Below are 21155 nucleotides of genomic sequence, written 5' to 3'. Positions count from 1 at the left end.
TTGGTGTACTGTAACTGAACTAGGTCAGACATATGCCTTGCACATACCTCTAGAACTTCAGCATTGATTCTGAGAAAAATAACCACAAGACTAGCTGGTATATATTGCCTCAACTATTTTTTTCTAACTGGCTTTTTAGGCAGAAACTCATTAGGGAAATTATTATGCTCTAGTGCAAACTGTTTGTGCTTTTCACTCCGCACTCCTAGATCTGTTGAGCAGAAAATGGATCTGGGTATAACAGAGTACATGAAATCTTTCTGTCGGAGCATTCATGCAGTGTGATGTCATTTTTCTTGTCACTTCTTACTTGAACATGGTTGCTGCCATCCCTCTTTTCTCTTTGCGCATTTAACAAGCAAGACTCAGGAATGCAAATGATTATGCTAAATGAATTGTCTCCTGGACAAATGTACCCTTGTGTATCCAGATGATATCACTGTTCTTAGTTGAAGGTTTACAGTGTGCTTCTTGAATAATGTACTGGTAGTTTTTGAAATGTTAAATATCTGGCAAGTGATATCACGAAGCAATATATAATAAAAATCAGTATAAATCCATTGAAATCAGAGAAATTGTGTCATTTTAAAGCATCAAAAATTATCTTAATGTTCCTACCTTTCTGAGATATTTTCTAGGGTAGAGAAACCTTTCCAGATGTGATATTCCTCAGGTTGCTCTTTTTAAAAAAAAGAAATGCAGATGTAGGGGAGGTGGAAGAAATGTTCTGATTTTTCTAACAAGCAAAACCAGTTTGAGAAGAAGTTGTTGCTATTACAAGCAAAGTGCTAGATTGCTGTAACACAGTAGTTTCCTGACCAGTTTGGCAAGGCAAAGCAACACTGTTTACTGTGACTTTTTAGAGCAGTAGCAATCAGAGAAGGGAAATTTGGCCCTGAGGCAAATTCAGATAAAAATACGTTGCTTGTTGAAAAGTGTATTAGTTCTTCAAGTCATTATCTGGGTAAAGAGAGATTCTGCAATAGCTCCCAAGTGCTTCTCATCAGTATACAAGGTATTCTCACAGATGTCTGTAAAACAAAAGGCTAAATTCCATCAGTTCTACTGCTTCTCTGGCTCCTTTGGGAACATATCCTACTGTGCTGCTAGGGTTATAAAGATCTCATAACTGGTGGTTGATTTTTACCTTTGAGGAATGTAACCACATTTTCACCATTCCTTAAGGTGGGTTTTATGGTCGAGGCAGACCTTTGTCCCTTGTGACTCGTGGCTAACTCCATATTCTTCAGTGGCACTGTCACATCTGACATTTAAAGCTACTTTCAAACCTACAGTCTAGCCTTATCTGAAAAATGCTGCGTCCTTATCAGATGGATGCCATTATGGTATCCCATCGTCATGTCTCTGCATTGTTTGTGGACCCCAGACCATACCTTCTTCTCCACTCCAGAATACCCTTTAGTCTGGTTGTGAGCTCCAAACCTAAAGGTTTTTAATGTATGGTGTTACTGCTGCTTCATGGAGACAAACCACTAATGGATTGCTTTTGTTCTTGCTTGATTATTCAGCAATGCTTTAAGATAAGGGCTTAATCATTGTTCGCATCTTTGTTTATTGTGTTTCTTGTAATGGCATAAAACATGTGAAAGTCATTTAATATTAATGTGATTATCAAAAGTCCATGGGTAGAATTTCTATTGTAATTCAGTATTAATTACTCTGAGCATTAAAGAAAAGGAGCTTAGTTTTTATGCTGCCTGAATCTGAAAAGAATCACCTTAATTCTGTAGCAAGTCAGACTTTTCTCCTTAATCATTTGAATGTGAACATCTATAACAGCCAGTGCTCTCTGGGTTTCAGAGAGAAAAGCTAGGAAGGACATAAAAAGAAGTTTACAGTTTCAGCAATTTCACGTGCAACACTTACTGGGAAGGCAAACTTACTATGTCCTCTGTAACCCATGTGGTTCCAGTGGGTCACTTCAGTCTAATTTAGTCTAATTCCTGTCATGGCACTGTTTTGATACCTTCATGAAAGGAATTAGTGAGAAGACCTGAGTCAATTAGAAGTAACAAAACGGGGGCTGTTTTGCTTTTGTGTGTGTGTGTGTGTGTGTGACTAAATCTTTCAGATAATATAGTTTCTCTATAGGCAATCATCTACAAAATCAGGCTGAGTAGTTTGAGTAGTTTCAGCTGGATGACGAATAGCTTGGTTCAAAAGACTGCCCAAGGAAGTTTGAAGATTGTCCTATTTTATATGAGAGGCAAATAGTCACCTCATTCACTGAAATTAGTCATTGAAGGATTAGGTCCAAATTCTTTTCCCTATTCTGTTGGAAAGAACTTAAATATCTGTATGTCATCTAGTAGTAGTAGTCCTAACCACCAATAAAGGGGCATGCAAGGTTTTCTTGCCTGGTGTTATCCTGCCTTCTCATTTTCTTAAACATCTGAGTTATGTAAAACAAAAGGCATAGCTCTTACAGGTGTGAAAAGAACACAGACTGCGTTTACAAAGCTACTCCTATACTAGATAGTATCAACACCACTGATACCTCTCTGGCATTTGAAAACTGTAGTGAGTTGAGTGTCTTGCTCCACTTTTCTCCACAAGTAGATACAGTACTCAAGGACAAAAACTACCTTGTAGTATTATCCTAGTTCTAGAAAGCAGAATTTGTTTCCCGCTACCTAAAAAGAGAAGACACTGTATCTTATTTGAATGAAGTTAATGAGGAGAAAAGGTTGAAGGAATTTTAGCACTTTCAAAAATACTGAAACAGTTGAAGAGATTAGCGAAAGCTCCAGTGTGTTTCAGATGTATGTACTGTACTTTTTTTGTTGTTATTGCAAGTGTTCTAGTCTTAGCAATTTAAATTGAGTACAGGGTGTACTACCACTTGAGAAGAAACCTCATCAGTTTAATCAAGTTGAAAAGGAATTGAAGCAGAATTCTCAGCATTAAATACCATGCATCTTGGAAATATATCTGGATGATATACTCAAAATTGTGTTTCATATGGGTACCCCACTGGATACACACTGTTAGGATCTGTATAGACTTAAGAAAAGGTAAAACATAGAAAGGGGAAATGGAAACAGATAAACATCCTATCAAAAGCTGAAGTTGTTTGCAAACAAAGGAAATGTGTGTGTGTGTATGGCAGGCAGAAAAGATTTCCTATAATATGACGTAATATGTGTATGCTCAATTGATTATAGAATCACAGAATATTCAGAGTTGGAGCAGACCCATAAGGATCATTGAGTCTAACTCCTGTCTCCACAGAGAATCACCCAAAAATCAGACCATGTGTCTGAGAGTGCTGTCCAGACTTCTTGAAGTCTGGCAGCGCAGGGGCATGACCACTGCCCTGTGGAGCCTGTTCTAGTGCCTGACCCCTCTCTCAGTGATGAATCCTTTCTTGATATCTTACCTTCCCTGGTGCAGCTTCCCTTGGATTCTGTTGTTCACCAGAGAGAGGAAATCAACTCCTGCCCATCCTCTCCTCCTTGTGAGGAAACAGTAGGCCATGATGTGGTCTCCCCTCTGTCTCCTCTTCTCTAGGCTGAACAAACCAAGGGACTTCGGCTGCTCCTCATATGTCCTCCCATCTAGACCTTTCACCATCTTTTGGAGACTCCCTTTTGTGTCCTTTTTGTACTTGGGTGCCCTAAACTGCACACAATACCCAAGGTGAGGCCATACCAGTGCAGTGTAGAGTGGGACAATCACTTCCTTCCATCAGTTAGTAATGCTGTGCTGAATGCACCCCAAGATATGGTTGACCTTCTTGGCTGCCTGGGCACACTGTTGACTCATGTTCAACTTGCTATTGACCAAGATCCTCAGATCCCTTTCAGTGAAGATTCTCTCCAGCATCTCATCCCTTAGATTGTATGTATAGCCAGGATTGCCCCTTTTCACATGCAGAATTTGACTCTTGTTGTTGTTAAACTTCACGTGGTTGGTGATTGCTCAACTTTATAATTTGTCTAGATCTGTTTGCAAGATCTCTTCACTCTGGACAGAGTCAACAGCTCTTCCCAGCATAGTATCATCAGCAGACTTACTCAGTATGCCTTCTAGTCCTACATCCAAGTAATTTATGAAAGTATTAAAAAGAACTGTTCCTAAAATGGAGCCCTGGGGAACCCCACTAGTAACTAGCCACCAGCCTGATGAAACTCCATTGACTATAATTCTTGGGGCTTGACCCATCATTCATCCATCTTGTTATGTTTTTGTCTACCTGTACGCTGGACATTTTGTTCAGAAGAATACTATGAAAAATAGTATTGAAAGCATAAAGAAATCCAAAAGATAACATCAACTGGCTTCCTTGATCGACTAGATAGATGACCTTGTCATAAAAGGAAATTATATTAGTTAAACAGGACCTTCCTCTCATGAACCCATGTTGGCTGTGACCAATGACTGCATTGTCTTTAAGGTGCTTATCAGTAACTTCCTGAGTAGTTTTCTCCATATTTTTTACTGGGTAGAGAAGTGAAAATGGCAGATCTGTAAGTACCAGGGTCTTCTTTCTTGCTCTTCTTGAAAATTGGAACAATATTTGCTAGCTTTTAGTCAACTGGGACTTCTCCAGATTCCCCAGACTGTTGAAAAATAATTGAGAGAGGTCTTGTGATAACATCAGCAAGCTCTCTGAATACTCGGGGTTAAATCCCATCAGGCCCCGTGGACTTACATGCATCCAGGTGGAGCAGCAAATCCAATTAAATTATCAGGTACAAAAGAAACGCTCAGAGAAAACAGGGCCATTGCAGACAAGCTGTATGAATTATTTGCATGTGTACTTACTGTGGAAGAAACCGAGGACATTCCCTGTGCCACTGGAGAGATTCAGCAGGCTGAAACAGAGGTATTTATGTGAATGTAATTGACAAGACTGGACTTGTCTGTGAATATGGGAGGAACGGGAGTGTGTGTTTCTTCACTTAAAACTGCACTGATACTTAAAGATGGGGAGGTGTCAAATAGGGGATTGATATTTAAAAAGCAGAGTAAGCTAAAATTGTTCAGGTAGGTCAGTAAACCTAGTATCTGTACCAATCAAATTGGTAGAGACTATATTTAAAGAGATTGTTATCAAGTGCCTGGGTAAATGTGTATGCTCCTGTGAAGAATCAGCATAGTTGACTCCAAGGAAAATTTTATGTTGTAAAACTTCTAGAATTCTTTGAATAGATCATAGAGTATGTGGATAATGGTGCTATGTAGCCATTAGATAAAGTGTGTTTGAATTTTCAAGAGGCCTTTGACGAAGGAATCAGGACAACTATGTCGTAAAAGAGAAAGTACTGGGTAAAATAATTGGTTGGAAGGATGCAGGGGATAAGACATTAAGCAAATACTTGAAAGTAACTCACTGGGTTTACTACACAGTCAAACTACTCAGATATCATAGAATCTTTAGAACTGGAAATGTGTGCATGTGGACAGAGTTTAAATATACTTCTCATATTCTCAATCTTCCTGCTACGTCCATGTATGAGTTGCAGAGTGAAGGGTAGGCACTTTCAAATTATCTAGAGAACAGCAAATAAACACATCTCAAATATGATCTGTTAGAAGTCTTGAGAAACACCTTCCAGTCCTTCCAGGCATAACTGAACACCACCAGAATTATTGAAAAACATTGTTGTAAACTGACATTATATGAAAGTGAAGTCTTCAGAATGGACATTTTGAAAACTCATTTGAATTAGTGACTTCAAGGTCTAGCCAAATGTGCAGTTCTTGTTCTGGCTTGAATTCTCCTGGTTCATTTCCAAGGATTTTTTAATGGACTCTTTTGCCATGGTCTTGAAGGGACTTGTCTGTTGAACTGTCAATGTTTCTTTCTCTCCTTTTCTGTCTTATTATCTTCTACTCTGACATCCCTTAATCTAAATGCTCCAGAGCAATTTTTCACCTGAATATAAGCAGAAGAGCTGACAACTGGGGCTGAATAGATGGAGAAGTTAATAAAAGTACAGAGATCTTGTTTTGCGGGTTTTCGAATTTTGTAAATTGGTTTTACCCTATTTGAAATATTGTTGATTCACTCCATCTTTCTGTGGACTACAGTTTTTATTATCAAACTTTTAGAAAACAGCTTTCTTTTATATAGATTTGTACTCCAGCTTTGGGCCATGTGACATGATCTCAGAGATCACCAGTGGTCCATATGCTATAATTTAAAAACGTTTTTTAGGTGTTCATATACTTTAAGAAAGAAAGAAACAAGCAAAGGAAACCTGTTTTAGCTACAGTTATTGTTGTAGCGCCTATCAAAGCGTCTGTTCTTTTAAATTATTTCTCTTCAGTTTACAGTTTATGTTGCATAGAGCGTAATTAAGAAGAAAACAGCTTAAGTCAAACTTTTTTTCTACTTGGGAAGAATTCTAAGATGTTGAAGGGAGGATATAGTTGAATGTCAACTACATGAATTTATGCAAATTATTAATACGCTAAGGAGGTGATGATGAACACTTACTAAACAGTCAGGTATACTAGCCAGCAAGTATCCTCACCTATAAATTAGTCTTTCATGGCTGTAAACTTTTCAGTATGCTTTATATTTGAGTTACAAGACATTTAAGACTAGAATTAATAGATAGAAAAGCTTTAACATTAGTAACATTTGTTGCAATGCCATAACAGGCAGTGATCTCTTATTAATCTTATCTGGTCAACATTTAAAACATAGTTTAAAAACCTAGAATTGGAGGAGATATCAGTTCTGTTCTTTTTATGTTTGGATGCTGTCTCTAAAACAGAGTGGTCAGTTTTAGAGAATACAAGTTAATCAAGAGGAGATCTTCTGAAGACTCTTATTTTCAACATTGATTTTCAGGTAATCCTAAGATCAGTTTGGATCTCTATAAAGAAGAAACAAAAATGATCAGGCCAAATTTATTCTTCGGGTATTTAAGGGAGGGATATAAGAAATAGCTTCTCTGTAGGATTTGGGTTTTCTTGGAGTTTTGATTTCCATAAAAACTCATGAAAATGTGTGATCTGGTGACTTTTCTTCTTATAGACTCACTCTGCATGCAGTCCAGTCAAATTGAATGCTGAAGGTATCAGGATTAGTTCTGTATTTTTTTTTTTCTCGTTGATCTCTTTGGTTCACATTTCATTGTTTTTCTTATCCTCCAGACTTTGATCTGTAAGTGCTGTGAAATATTCAGAAGATTTATAAATACCAGGCAGCAATTCCATTTTGACAATGCATGTAGTTTACAGTCATGCTGTTCTGCTTCTCCTTTTATATTATTTCCACTTGTCTGTGACTTTAGTCACTGCAATCTTCAAAGAGTCAAACTAAGACAAGCAACTCATCTTTTGAAAGCTAAGATTCATACTGTCAGACAACAGAATGGATTGATGTTTAGCTCTACTAATTTTGCAAGGAGGTATTTATAAGCACATTCTAATTTGAGCTGGCAGAATAAGGATCACAAACGGTCCCAAAATACCAGTGAACACTGATTTTAATGTTTCATTGCTTTAGTGTATAGAATACCTCTGTGTTCCACTGAAAACCAGAGTCAGCTTTCTTTTGACACTATATATAGTATTTCCAGCGTGACAGTGTAAGAAATTGGAAATGGGTGGAAGTTTAAAAAAAGCCCCATTAATACAGAATCCAATCGTAAGATGATCTTGCATCTTCAAAGGGATTAGAGTCTACCTCTGCAATGTCTAACTGGACTATGAGTGCATCAGGGTATTCTGAAGGTCACTGGGTAAGAATTAAGAAACCTCCTGGCTGAAAAATATGTATTCTGCAGACACTGCACAGTATTTTTCCTTCATTTTGGGTCTTTGGAGCTAGCAGTGGGAGTGAATGTAATCCCTAACCTGAGAAAAGCCATTAAAAAGGTGTATAGAAGAATCAGGCTAATTTGTTTGTGTTTATTCTTTGGAACCAGAGATGAGAATAAAGCACAGGTTTTCTAAAGTTGGAAACCTCTGTCCATAAAGAAAGAGGAGGCAGCATGGAATCTCAGTGAGCTGCAAGCTGTATGTAAATGTTGAGCTAAAGTGAGTGCTGGGAGAGAGAAGCATCTCCCCTGAGAGGATGAGTGGAAGATTTGCTGCCTTTGGGTCCATAGTGGGCAGCTAGACTGGGGAGTGAGGAAAGCAAGTTGAAAGGAAAAGATGGGGATAGTGTCACCACACCCAGCTAGGTGACTCTACTGCTTGTGGAGGGACCCCAAGTGAGAACAGAGGTGAATTCCTCATGCTGAGGCTGTTTGATACAAGACTAGATGAATCACTGGGAGTCCACCTCAGAAATAAGAGCCTTCTGCATTGATAGACAATTTTTGGCATGTCTAATTTTACTGATTTAATTGATTGGTCTTTGTGATTAATTGTGTTATTTCATGCCTTTTCTAACTGTTCCAAAGTGTATTGCATGCCTGATTATTTTGTTTTGCTTGAGGATCTGAGCATCCTTCAGAGACATCAGAGTTGGCTTTGACATTTACGTCAATGGAATTGTAATTCAGTTTTGGGTAAGGTAGCTTTCCCTAGGGTGTGTAGTTGGGAAACTTGGGATAAAACATGAAAGTGGGTGAATTTAAGCACATTAAGTGCTTGTTTCTGGATCCCTGTGTGGATAAGTAGAATAGCTGACTTTGCACCTATTGCATGCTGAAAGTGCCAGTGTGGTAAACATGTGCGTGGAAAACATGGTGCTGTTAATTCAAACACAGTCCATGTTTTAGAGACGTTGGCTACACAAGCCCCAGGGAGGGTGCATACTCAAGAAGTGTGTTAAATGAACGAGTGCATAGGGCATTAAAGAGTGCACCCCTATTTGAAAGCAAAAAAACAATTGGAACTGAGTGCAGTGAAAATCCTGTGTCACAGCAGAGGAGGACCAGGTGTATGACTGCAAGCTGGCTTGTGACCCCAGCTGTAACCATATGCAAACAACTGCAGCAAATTGCTAAATCATTCTTGGCTGATGCTGACATCAAACTATCTAAATCGTTTTTGTAAGGTTGTTTCCTTTCTGTAAGGACAAATACACACATATATATATGGCTTCTTCTCTATTCTCCTGATATCTATTTGTCTTAATTCTAAAATAATACTCTCAACATTTTTTTTAAGAAGTCAGCTTTCAATTAATCCAGAATGCTGAACTTGTGACTTTGCAGATGCTAGTACTGTAAGTGACTTATATATCTTCATAGGCATGAGATAGTGGCTCTCAGGGGAGATCAAAAGGAAACTGAGGTGCAAGAAAATGCTGCCCTTATTAGCTGTCAGTGGATTAGCTCACTATCACTACAGAAGGTTCCTTGTGCTTACGGGAAGTCATCTTTTAGTATGAGAGAGCAGTCCTCTCCCAAGTATCTGCTAGAAAGCATCAGTAGGAACATTAGAAACAGATTAAAAATAAAGCAAACAAATAAACAAAACACCCCAAACCCCTCAATGCTCTTAAGTCTTTGTGCTACCAACAATGATCTATCTCTGGAAATTTTGTCTTGGATGCATCATTCTGTCTGAGAAAGTAGACCGCAACATCTGAGGGAATCCTACAGCTGATAAGAAAGAATTTGTTTCTCTGGCATCTGTGCAGCTGTGCCTGCATGTGCCCATTGAAAGTCATGCTTTTTAAGTTGATCTGTCATACGAACCTGACAGCAAAAATGTGTTGCTGAGGATTTCATGTGCTTCCTGGCCACTAATGAATGCAGTGGCAGCGAAGCGCCTGGGCTGAGCAGGCTGCGATCTGCTTTCACCAGCCTTCACAGCATCATCACCTCTCTGAGCTGCTGTCAAGCTGCCAGGGCACATAACTGCCAATTACTGAGCATCTTCTGTCTTCTTCAGGTGCTATTCAGGGCTTGGGATATTCCAGCTCCAGTTTTATCTGAATGCTGGCAAACTGCCATGCATTTGTATGAGCTTGACTGCAGAGGTCAGAGCAATTTCATGCTTCTCGCTGAGAGCCGCAGTGTTGCCAGAGGTGTGCTTTTGCACAAAGGATTGGATCATTCGGTAGGTTTATTTTGAAGCTACACTGCAGCCATTGAAAATACTGAATGTTCAAAACAAGAAAGATAGAGGCAAGGAGACATGGACACATTGGAAAAAGTCTAATGGAGGGTCACCAAGATGATGAGGAGTCTGGAGCACCTCTCATGTGAGAAGAGGCTGAAAGAATTGGGTTTGTTCAGAAGAGGGGACTTGGGGATCTTAGTAATGTGTACAAACACCTGAATGGAGGATGCAGTGAATATGGAGCCAGGCTCTTCTCAGCAGTTCCCAGTGCCAGGTACCAGAGGCAATGGGCACAAACTGGAGCACAGGAAGTTCCTTCTGAACACCAGGAAACACTTCTCTGCTGTGCAGGTAACAGAGTCCTGGCACAGGTTGCCCAGAGGGGTTGTGGAGTCTCCTCCTTAGATAACTTGAATAGCTGCCTTAACATGGGCTTTGGGGTCCCTGCTCTGGGAGTCCTAACTTGAGCAGGGGCTGGAGCAGATGGACATAGAGGTCTCTGGCAACCTCAGTCCTTCTAGAAGTCTGTAAAATACTAACTAGGAACCAGTGGCTCCTTATTCCCTGTCCACACAAGGACTGGCACAAAGAGAGATGTTTGTGTGTTCATCTGAATGTGAGGACCAGGATGGCAGCATTCTTGCCAGTACAAACTGGAAGAAGCCATATGGGTGTTTGTCAGTGGTTCATCAGGCTGGTTCAGCCCGTTTCCGTGACAATTGGTGCGGGGGACCCAGAGACCCACACACCAGGAAAGGGAGATGGGCCTAGAAACAAAACAGCAGCAACTATCTGAGGAGGAAAGCTAATTTATGAAATAAGATATCAGAAAGCAAAATTATATACACAATATAATACAACGTACTTGGAATTGAAGTTAAATAAAATGAGCAAGAGAGAGTGTCCGATAAACCGAAGGCCTTACGCTAACGCTGAAGGCGGACGGCAGCAAGCACCCACTGCTGAGTCCATCCCAAAGGAAAGAGAGTGTCCCGTGACCGCAGACAGTTTTTATCTTTCCCTCTGAGCGTAAACACGTAAGAACGCAAAGCATCGCAAAGTCCTCTGGGGAATGGAGTTCTTCTTCTCTTCTGAGACAGGTATACCTGGAACTAACGACGATCCATGGAGCTGGAGCATTAACTCTTTAACTCTAAATGCACTACATGATGTTATGATGTGGAATACCAGTACCAAAAATCATAAAACCATGACAGGGTTGGATTAGATGATCTCTGGAGGTCCCGTCCAACCCCTACAGTTCTGTGATTCTGTGATATCAGCACACTCACGCATGTACTGCTGAGCTAATCAGCTACAGAGGAAAAGCCCTCCTGGTCTCTCTGTTCTCCTTGTCTGATGAGAAGGATGTGACATTGTACCCCAAAAGCCACTGCTGAGGTGGGATTGCCTGCGGGACTCCCTGTCTGCATTGGTTGTTAAAGGGAAGTACACTTGAGCTTCAAGTAAAGTATATTGACACTTCTTGTTGTGTACAATTTGTCTTCAGATTTTTCAGTCTCTAACCAGCATGTGAAATATCAGAAAGCTAGACAGGGCAACTCTGTACAAATGGGGATCAAAAAATAACATTTGCTTCTAATAATTCCCTTCATGAGGAGCATATGATGGGCAGCAGCTTTTTGGCTGTTTCAGGTCATCAGGTGAGCCATAGTCAGCATGTTTCATGCTTCTACATGAGCTCCTGGCCATCTGTGTCATGTCCATCTGTTGACCTGGGCATGAAGTCTACTGACATGGTTATCCAGACAACACTTTTTCAGAAAGTGATGATAATGAACAAATCCTTGCAGTTTGCAGTTACATGAGAAATGCCATCCATTCTACCGGAAGTTCCACTATAGACTATTATCATAGCAGTGTCATTTATTTCTTATTACTTCTAAGACATTTCAGGAGATTCATGTAGAATGAATGTAAATGTGCCATGACAGTGATGGTATATGAATATTCAGAGGCAGTTCTTGTCCCTCTATGATTATATCTGAGCATTCTAAGTGTATTCAGCTTAAAGCTGCACAATGCTTTTCTGTGAATAGCAAATTTGCTGAAAAAATAAGCTTTATAATAACCACATCTATTTGCCATGAGAAGTTATTGTTTTTAGCCAGCTGTAAGAGGGAAAGGATGTGGTAAAACTGGCTTCCAGGACTGACAGGGCTATCTGTGTATTCCTCTCCACCAAGGTACAAGGGTTTGTTGCAAAAGCAAAATAAGTTGTGCGCTCAGGTTCCTTGTGCTGTGAAAACAAGCTTGAGCCCCTCACAGGGGATGCTGCACATCACACAGAGAGCGGTACACTCAAAGACTGCTGCAGATCCTGTTTTACTTTTCATAAATAATTAGAGAACTTTTAGGATAGGATTATAGGATGATAGGATTGACAATGATAGGATTTTTAGGATAGGATTTTAGGATTTTTTGAAGTCTGGTCCAACACATGAGTGAATATTGAAAGTGTTAAACTTGAGATTATTTTCCCCCTTAGTGACTGAGTTTCCTGGTGATGGAACAGCTTTGCTAGCATGGACCCAATTCCTGTACCTTACAGGTTTTCCTGCTGCTCTTCAGGGAGAGAGAATGGTAAAGCTGTTTGGGGGAACACTTACTAGTCTGAGAAGACCCAGACATGGGATGTAGGACAGTGAATTTCTGCTAGGGTACATTGGTCTTTGAAGGCCCTCTACATACATCTGTGTCTTTGTCCTTTCTACAGAAATGTCAAATGCAATGTTATGAAATTATTGTTTTGTTTCATATGTTCAAATTGAATAAATTCCTTGGCGACAGGAGCTTTGTCTCCATTAGCTACTCCACACAGAAAGACCAGATCTGCGGAGTCAGAGACTAATGAAGAACCATGCAGATCTCAGGAGTTTTGCTTTGGAATAGCTTTACTCTAATCCCACTATGAAATGTTGAAATAAACTTGTGGCAAATCAGGAGAACAAATACTGCATTTTGAAAATGTAAACAAAACTTTTAAAGTTATTAAGAATATTTTCTCTTACCATAAAAAAAAAAAAATCCGTGGAACCTGACAGATACTTCTGTTTTGCTGAAGTTTTATTTTTGTTGGCAGTCGCATTAGCTGAAATTTTAACTGGTGCTTCTTGAGGTCTTCTGACATCCTATTCAAACACACACATATCTTTTGTGTTTGAATTTTATATAAAAACCAAAGATGTTTTTATATAGAAAGAACTCAGACCATATGAAAAAGGTATTCTTAACACCTTTCTCTCCTCCTGTGCCAGAAAAAGGAAAATATCCAGTGCCATTGTCTCAGTTTTCTTGTTCTGACTCCTCTGCTGTGTGATTATGAAATGAGTTGTGACACACACACATGTCTCAACCATGAGAAACTGAGAAAGAGGAGGCAGCAGCAAAGGTGAGACAATCATTCAAGAGCTGAGAAAAAAATTAGAGATTGTGTATGGGAGAGCAACCCAGCTGCTAAGCAAGAGGCACCTGTGAGCCTTGTGCAGAAGTACTGTGGATTTTCCTTGCACACATGCTGAAGTTTATAGACAATGGCATGTTGAAAAGGCAGGCAGAACCTACTGGTGCTCTGAAGGCTGCAGTGACTCTGGAAAAGGAGCAAGTAATCAAGGGTGAATCATAGTGATTTTCTCATGCAGCAGTATCACCTGGTACAGCCCTCAGTCCAGGACAGTAAGTGCTCCTGTTTCTTAACTAGTCTGTGTTTTAGGTATTGGGTTTTACTGGAGACTCTGACTGATGTCTGTCAGTTGCACCCAATAGAGCTTATTCATGAAACTTTATTATTTCACTGAAATGTGTAGTGTTAAACCTCACTGAGGGTGCTGATGTGTGTGAACAGCCTATAGCTTCCTGCCAGATGTCTCATTCATCTTGGTATGCCAAAAGTATATGGGAGGGAAAGGTTATATTCTTGCTAAAGTACTATTTTTGGAGTATTATTTAAGCCTAAAATCAATAATAATGTGGATATCAGTAAACAGCTATTGGCTAATTAAACAAGTCATAACGTGATGTAAATTTTACAGCAACAGTTAAGTAAACTATAAAAGCAGAGAAATAATCTGTAACTATACATTGCCTTCCTCAACTAGTCTCTCTTCTAACTTGCACGTTACAAATATCAATTGCTTTTAAACCTACTCACTGTGTAACTCATACCTTCTTAAACAGCATCTCTGAATATAATTTGGTGCCTGCTGCTGTATTTTTGTGATGCCACTATCTTAAAGAATTCATTGACTTTCCACTTCACTTGTTGGTAACAAAGTGTGTTCTTTGAGATTTCTCTCAGTTTCACGTTGAAAATAAACGGCCATGGTATCATCATCTAATGGAAATCACTATGCAGGCATAATAAAAGCAAATCTTACAAGTCTTAAAATTTTGATAAGGCCAGCATTTCTATTTGATTACTGCTCAGTATTGCTTGCTCAACATGTAACTTGGATTCTGCTTTAGTGCACCTTTAGGAAATAAGAGCACCAACACGTACTTTGAAATTTCATGTAAAGATTTCTATACCTGAAAATGTTAGTTGAGTTTTGAACAGAATGAAAAAAAATCACTAAAAATTGTCAATTTTCAGGAAAATCATCTGCATTCATTCAGGTTTTCTGAGAAGATGAAATCAGAAACATTTTGTGCTTTGGAGGTAGAAGGACACCGGATGGTTTTTAACTGTCTGTTCAGGTTCATCATTTTAGAAGAGAACTCAGAAGTTTGTCAGGACTTTTTCTAGGCTCTGGGAAGGTGTGCAGATCAATTGCAAATCTGTGTGAAGAACAGATTGTAGGTGGATTTTGAAATGAGCAGAAAAACATTTGTATGACCAACAGACTTTTCTCTCTCATTTTACAGATTCCAGAATCTGCTTTGGTCTCGAAAAGCGTTTGTGGACAGTGTGAAGGTGTATAATCACAGCTACATCTATATGCCGGCCTTCTCAATGAAGACAGGGACGGGCCCCTCCCTGCGTGTCTATTACACCCTGAAGGACTTTGGTGCCAAGCAGGCGGTGCTTTTCGCCAACCCCAATTTCCTGCGTGACATCGGCAAGTTCTGGAAGAACAAAGGTATCCATGCCAAACGACTTTCCACAGGACTTTTCCTAGTCAGTGCCGCCCTTGGTCTCTGTGAAGAAGTAACGATTTATGGCTTCTGGCCGTTCTCAGTGGACTTGCATGGAAAGTTTATTAGCCATCATTACTATGACAATGTCTTGCCCGATTCTGGATTCCATGCCATGCCGGAGGAATTTCTACAGCTCTGGTTCCTTCATAAAAGTGGTGTACTGAGAATGCAGCTAGAACAGTGTGAGGAACCTTTAACCCAGTCTTCTGCCTAAGGATTGTAGCAGTCGGTTTGGGAGATCCACTAGTTTTTAATTTCCATGCTCTCGAACAGAGAGTTCTGATTTTCTGTTGATTCTTTTTAAAGGGAAAATAATCATGGATCTGCACGGACCGTAAAAATGCTACTTGAAAGCCAAATGGAATATGTCCTTTATGTATGTTTTATGGAACTGGGGTGGGAGGTAGCAAACCTCTCCATCAAGTCCATTCAGCAGTATTGTGAAAATAATGCCGAAAGCAACTCAAATGAACTTCTTCTGGGTGACATTTTTAGATGAGTGATGTAATAAGGGCATTAAGGCTTGGAGAGAAACAAGGACACCCACAAGCTTTTGCTGACAGTGCCAAATATGACTGTCTGTTCAAAAATCCATTTCATTCCAGATTGGCACCTCATACAACTTCCAGTTTTTTTTTTTTTTTTCTTCTTTTTTTTCCTTCCCATGTGTGTGTGTTTGTGTGTGGTGGAAAGGAGTATAGAGGAGGGTGTGTGTATTGTTGACTTCCTTTGTTTCTTCTTTCCATTTTTTGTTATCCAGTGGAAGAAGGGGGGAATTTGCGAAAGCCTGAGGAGCTGAGTAACGTCAACTTCTAAGACTTGGGAATGTGAAGGGTGCAAAGAGTCTGGCAGAAGAATGTCTTGGGAATGCCCTGCTACTGATATGGATCTGGACCTACCTGTTATAGGTTTTATCAGGATAGTTTAGGTCACTGCATTTATATCTATACTAAATCTACCTTATGGGCAGAAGCTGCCTTAAGTAAATTGGCTTGAAGATTAAAGTTGTATTACAAAAACAAAAGTGAAAAGAGAAAACCTGGTAGGTTTCATCTGACCTGCAAGACTTCCGTAATGACTTTGGTAGCAGGGATTGTTCCTTACTTGTGCTGTTTTGCCTTTGGGATTAGTTCTGTGTTCATTTGGACTCCAGATGTTCAGTGTCTATGAAGGGAATGTGAGGTGTTCAGTGAACTGCAGAATGAGATTCTTTATGTGCTTATAACAGAAAAACTGCAGAAATGAATGTGTCATTTAAAATTAGTTGAAACTTTGAAAATCCTTTCTCTTTGTACAACTAGCTCTTCCTTTTGGATTGTAACATTAGCCTTAAAGACTTGTACTTCTCTTGCAAGATTGTCTCTGGTTAAAGAGAGTCTGGAAAGTAAAACAGCCTTTGGGAGCACTGAAAAACAGTATAGCCAGCAAGAAAAAAAAACTACACACACACACACACACACACAAAAAAAAAAAAAAAAAAAAAAAGGCAGGCATTTACGTAATGCAGCCTTGCAATCAGAGAATTATGTAAGCGTGCATATTGCACTCCAGCTGCTCCGGTCAGTGCAGTGCCTAAAGGACTGTTTTATTTTTGGGTATTACTTGGACAGCGGATGATCCTTTTGCCATGTAAATGGGAAATCTTTTTGTTTGCTTTGTTTTAACACTGTAGGACAAGAAGAGAATACCAGCTTGGTCCACAGTGCAATTTCAGCTGCAAGATGTTATCACTGTTAACTTTATAATCCCAAATAATGTTCTCTTTCTTCTACTTCTATCATTAGTAGCTGAAATTCTAGTCAGAGTGTTGAAACAACAAAACTATCATCAGGTTTCCACAACAATTTCCTGTGCTACCTGTTTTAGCTCCAAAGTGCTAGTATTTTGGGGGATGTGTCCTATCGTATATTGACAGCCTCTCTCTTTGTAGACTACAAGCTGCAAGTTATATAGATATAATTAAAAAAAAAAAAAGCAACACCTGGTTCTTCTTTAAGTATGAATAATCTGAGTATCTATGTAGGACATTGAAAAAAAATTGCTTTTTAAACATGTGTTTTGGAATAAAATCTTCCTAAATATGAATATTCCAAGCATACAGTGGGCATTGTTCCTTAGGATTACAGTGTAGCTCTAAATTGTGAAGGGGAGATTTGGATTAAATGTTGTTTTAGAGGTTGTTCCGATAAAATCTGAATGTGCTTCTGTAACCCGTTTTATCTCTGTCCATATGTTTTTTTTGAAAGTACGGTCAACACACTGATGGAACATCACTGATAACCCCTTCACTTGGATTATGTTTTCTCTGCAATGTGGATACTCAGTAAGGATTTTCTTTACTGTTCATTAAGACAAATTTTTACTGAGCTGCCTTTTGTAGAAAACAGGTACCTGTGTGGGTTTTATGAAATGTAAGAGGTTTTGCACTTTTAGTGCTTTAAAGAAGATGCTATCTGTGAGAGCCGCAGTCAAAATATTGTGTGTCATGATGACTCTTCAGAAGGATGACAGCATTTCCCTGGGGTGTGGGCGAATTAAGAGAGTAGGGGAGATCTGCCTCTGTGCATTTTTGGCATTTGTACCAGCACTTGGGAATTCAGTTCTGAACTCCTCTAATGACTCTTCCAAAATTCTGGATATCCCTTCTCTCACAATATGGGAAAACAATCTCAGTAGAAGAAGAAGAGGAAAATGAGTATTTTCATAGGAAACCTCAATGCAGTATTTCATAACAACTAGCTTGCTTGTGTTCAGTCAGTGTCCTGTGTACTCAGGAGTATTGTATTCCCCATCTCTGTGAGGCTGAAGCTGGCTGAACCTGTAGCTTGTGGTCTTTGTGTGTCCCTTTTGATGTCTGCAATCCTGAGGTTTGCAAGGAGATGGTTTTCAAAAAATCATGGGGATTGAAGAGACTCAAACTGTTTGTGATAGGTGTGGCTGATAGTGGAGAGATTGATAGTCTGGGCTCTGTTCACATCTACCTATAGTGAACATAGCTGTATCTTAACAATGGCAACCACATTTGATAGAGAAGTAAAAGCTTTGGGGATAAATAATTTTCTATAACTTCCAGAAAACTGGTAGCTTAGGAAAGAAGAGAAACAAAAATAAATTCCCCTTTTTGAGAGAGCGAGTCTACAATGGAAGCTCAACAGAAACCTGTTCTAGGTGGCTGACTTGGCACTCCACAAAGGCACACTCGCCAAGAAGCAGCTTTTTGCCCTACAATTGAATAAGGATGTAGGTGGGTTCTCTTAAGTATTCTGTGGCAAGAGCAGTCAAAGAGAAAATGATAATCAGTTGGGAATCTGAGAATGGCAACTGCCTGACAAAAATCTTGGAGTTAATACACTTTGTTCTTTCTGCTATTTAGTGTGAGACTTACCTGGTACAAGTCTAGGGGAAGTAGGCCGCACATATTGGATTCTTGGTATGAAATGTGAAGTTACATGTAAGAGTTTGAAGTTGTATCGCTTCTGAAGAGGAAGGCAACACCAGGGAATAGGTACAGTCAGATCCAGGAGGATAACTTAAGCATTAACAGAAACAGGCATCTCAGAGATAGCAAACTTTGTCTGGAATGACTGTATCCACCCCACATTTACCCGGGTGGTTAATTTCTGTCCATCGATAGCAGGATCCTTAGATTTCATTGCTTGTGTTGCCATATTGTCCTTGAATTGAATAGAAATCTTAATGTCTGTTAGTGAAATCCTTTACTCTAGATTTTCTATTTCCATTGCCAGCCCCTGAGTTTCTCTGGTAGTGAGGTTAGCGCTACATGAGCCTGTGCCAGGTTGAAAGCTACCACAATTCATCTTTGCTAAAAACTAGTTCAAGCTTGCCAAACAAATTGTAATTGTTTGTATTTAATAATTTTACCGTAGAGCTGCCAAGATACAAAAATGCTGCAATCATTGCTCTGTAGAGGATGCCACCTGATTATAAATAGAATGAATCAATTCCCCTTATGGGAGCTGTGCATAGAAGATATTTGACACTGGGATCAGTCTAGGTATAATCTTCTTGGGTGCTTGAATGTTTTTGGGTAAATCAAGGCCTATGTATGAACTTGTGGTAAAACTGTGTAAAATTCCTCCTTTCCGTTGGTTATGAATCTTTCAAAGCTCGTTCTAAAGCAGGCAATTGAATGAGAAGCTGGCAAGTTAAAATTGTAGGAGTGTATGCCCTCACGAGAATAAAAACATTTTTAAATTTGACACAGACCTTGCCATAGTTCTAAGGACTCTTCTTCATGAATGCGACATTTTTACGTTTTTGCTGTTTCGAAGATTATTAAATTTGGAATGGACTAGTCACAGAAGTAAAAGATCCGAGCCACTGTTAAAGCTTAACTTTTCTAGAATGTAGAGATATTGCCTATTTTTGTTGACTTCAATACTCACCTTTTTGTTAGCTTCGTCAGAATGGTGTCATAGCATGCGCTGCTGAGTTTGCATCTCTTTGGAAGCTGAAGCTAAGCAAGGCATCTGCTGCTTTAAACAGAATCTCTGAACTGTGTAAGTTGCACAAAACACTTCCTTCATGCATATTTATGAAAACTGGTTAAATATCTAGATCACCCTGTCCTGAAATTGGCAATGAGAACAGGAGTAAGGAAATGTGTAATCTAGAAGTGGGGATGATGAAGGAAGAAAATGCTAACTCACTGTTTGCTACCTGCTTTTGTTCTCTTCTTCATCTTGGTAGATTAATAAGCACTGAAACAAGTCCAGGTTATACAGAGGACAAGCAGTTCACAAGAGCTGATGATGATGGAAAAAATAAAGATCACATCAGTGGTGTGATCTTTGGACTGTAGGAATTCTGGATAAAGATTGCCCATTCTAAGCAACTGTAGGACATTTTCTTCTGACAGTGACTGAAAAATGAGCTATCATCTGTGACATAAGGTTTTCTGCAGGATGGCAGCAAAGCAAGATGTGATGACAGCTATCGCCACAAGGCAGTGAAACTGATTAAACAGAAACGGAAATGCAACAGAGCAAAGAGAGATGATAAAAAATCCATCTTTCCCTTCTTTACTTCCATTCCCTCTGAAACAAAAGTATAACAGACTTACTAGCTATTGTCCTAAGTCACCACCTCCTTCTTGAAAGGATATTGTGGAATATCTGTTAGCTGATGTTTCCTTCTAAAAAATATCAGCAGACCTTGTCCAGAAGTGCCTGGACCCCTGCTTTCTGATTCTGTGGATTTCTGCTGGTATGCTGTGACCTCCCTAATGAGATCTGATCCTAGCATCATATGGTGTCTATACTTGGGATCATCTTGGCTTTTGTTTAGGCTCCAAGAAGTCATCCTAAAGGATCACTTTGCCATCTTTCCGATGATCATCCTCCTTGGGTTTAGAAGGGTGATTTTAAAAGTGAGTGATGAAGCAGATAATACATTTTGTCATTTCAACCATCTTTTCCTCAAAAGTTACTGATAAATCCAAGAATTAGCCACACGTTGACTCAGGAACTGATGATTCCATCACTGGGGAACAAAGAGGATGGAAGAAGGCCCTGTTTTTCGTAATGATTGTTGTAAAATGACTTCGACTTTCTTGAATTCCCAGATTTTATGACTTAGAATCTATCAGGTGTTTGACTTTTCATTAGTTTTTGAATGAAACAATTACTAAATGAACTAATGGACTGCTAATTCAATACTAGGAAACTCATTTTCCTGAAGGAAAAGCAAACTACCAACAGGAGGTTTGACCTATTCTCCCTACCTGATATTTCTTTTGCAGCAAGGAGAAGTTGAACAGTTAGTTATTCCACTCTGATTATTCATTTTCTTCACTCCTTATTACAGCAGGATGACCCCTGGTGTATTCAGCCTCTTTAGCTTAGTGCACATACTTAAATTGAATATCACCATCTTTTCATCTGTTAAAAAAAAAGAGTGAAAAAAGGTGTTCTTGTTTGAAAATGATTATGTAGATTCTCTTTGCAATCAGGAGAGAGATGGGCACCTCCTAATGATGA

General features: G+C 39.4%; 1 protein-coding gene across 1 annotated transcript in view; it reads left to right on the top strand.

Annotated features, from left to right (window-relative positions):
* The window catches only part of ST8SIA1 (ST8 alpha-N-acetyl-neuraminide alpha-2,8-sialyltransferase 1), a 111933-nt gene extending 95754 nt beyond the window's left edge, over window positions 1-16179 (top strand). Inside the window, exon 5 of the mRNA XM_065742481.1 lies at window positions 14884-16179. Coding sequence (XP_065598553.1) covers window positions 14884-15370 — 487 coding nt within the window. The 3' untranslated portion in view covers window positions 15371-16179. The remainder of the gene's footprint in view (window positions 1-14883) is intronic.
* Window positions 16180-21155: the final 4976 nt, after the last annotated feature.

This window comes from Cyrtonyx montezumae, unplaced genomic scaffold (genome assembly GCF_038088225.1).
Source record: "Cyrtonyx montezumae isolate F1298 unplaced genomic scaffold, pur_monq_1.0 scaffold_3, whole genome shotgun sequence".
Lineage (NCBI taxonomy): Eukaryota > Metazoa > Chordata > Aves > Galliformes > Odontophoridae > Cyrtonyx > Cyrtonyx montezumae.
This window is presented reverse-complemented; position numbering and strand designations above follow the sequence as displayed.